The sequence below is a fragment of the Octopus bimaculoides genome, unplaced genomic scaffold (genome assembly GCF_001194135.2).
Source record: "Octopus bimaculoides isolate UCB-OBI-ISO-001 unplaced genomic scaffold, ASM119413v2 Scaffold_28755, whole genome shotgun sequence".
In the NCBI taxonomy this organism is placed as follows: Eukaryota; Metazoa; Mollusca; class Cephalopoda; order Octopoda; family Octopodidae; genus Octopus; species Octopus bimaculoides.
In genome coordinates, this window is record NW_026357907.1 from 32,531 (window position 1) to 33,105 (window position 575).

General features: G+C 40.9%; 1 protein-coding gene across 1 annotated transcript in view; it reads left to right on the forward strand.

Moving 5' to 3' along the window:
* The window catches only part of LOC106872541 (putative ankyrin repeat protein RF_0381), a 28,011-nt gene extending 27,457 nt beyond the window's left edge, over positions 1 to 554 (forward strand). The window contains exon 4 of the mRNA XM_014919565.2: positions 54 to 554. Coding sequence (XP_014775051.2) covers positions 54 to 212 — 159 coding nt within the window. The 3' untranslated portion in view covers positions 213 to 554. The remainder of the gene's footprint in view (positions 1 to 53) is intronic.
* The last annotated feature ends 21 nt before the right edge of the window (positions 555 to 575 follow it).

Below are 575 nucleotides of genomic sequence, written 5' to 3' on the forward strand. Positions count from 1 at the left end.
CCCCCCCCCCTTTCACACACCATTTTTAATGTTTTTATTCTTTTCTTTCTCAGGTGAATCCACAAGCTGACAATGGTCAGACACCTCTACACTGGGCCTGTTCCAATGGAAACACAGACATAGTGTGTCTATTATTGAACCACATTGGCATCAATCCCAATGTGGTGGACAAAAATGGAGACACTCCTCTACATTGGGCAGTTAGAGAGTAAGTCCCCATTGGATCTGGAATATCCAAATCTGTTTCTTTTGTTTTTTCAATAATGTTTGTTTCCTTTTCATTGAGTCCTTCATGTCATAATCCCACCATGGGGTCATTGTCTTTCTTCTCTTTTTCACACTGAGATGACACTGTAATCTGCTTCATTAATTAATCATCACCATAATTGTTATTGTTGTTGCCTAACTGGACTCTTTACTTCATCTCATCTTCCATTACCTCAACGTTACAGGTTGAAATCCTCTCGCTTCTTCTTTTCATCCCATCTATAACTACTCTCTCTCTCTCTCTCCCTCTCTCTCTCTCTCTCTATCTCTCTCTCCATCTCTCTCTCTCCCTCTCTCTCTCTCTCTCT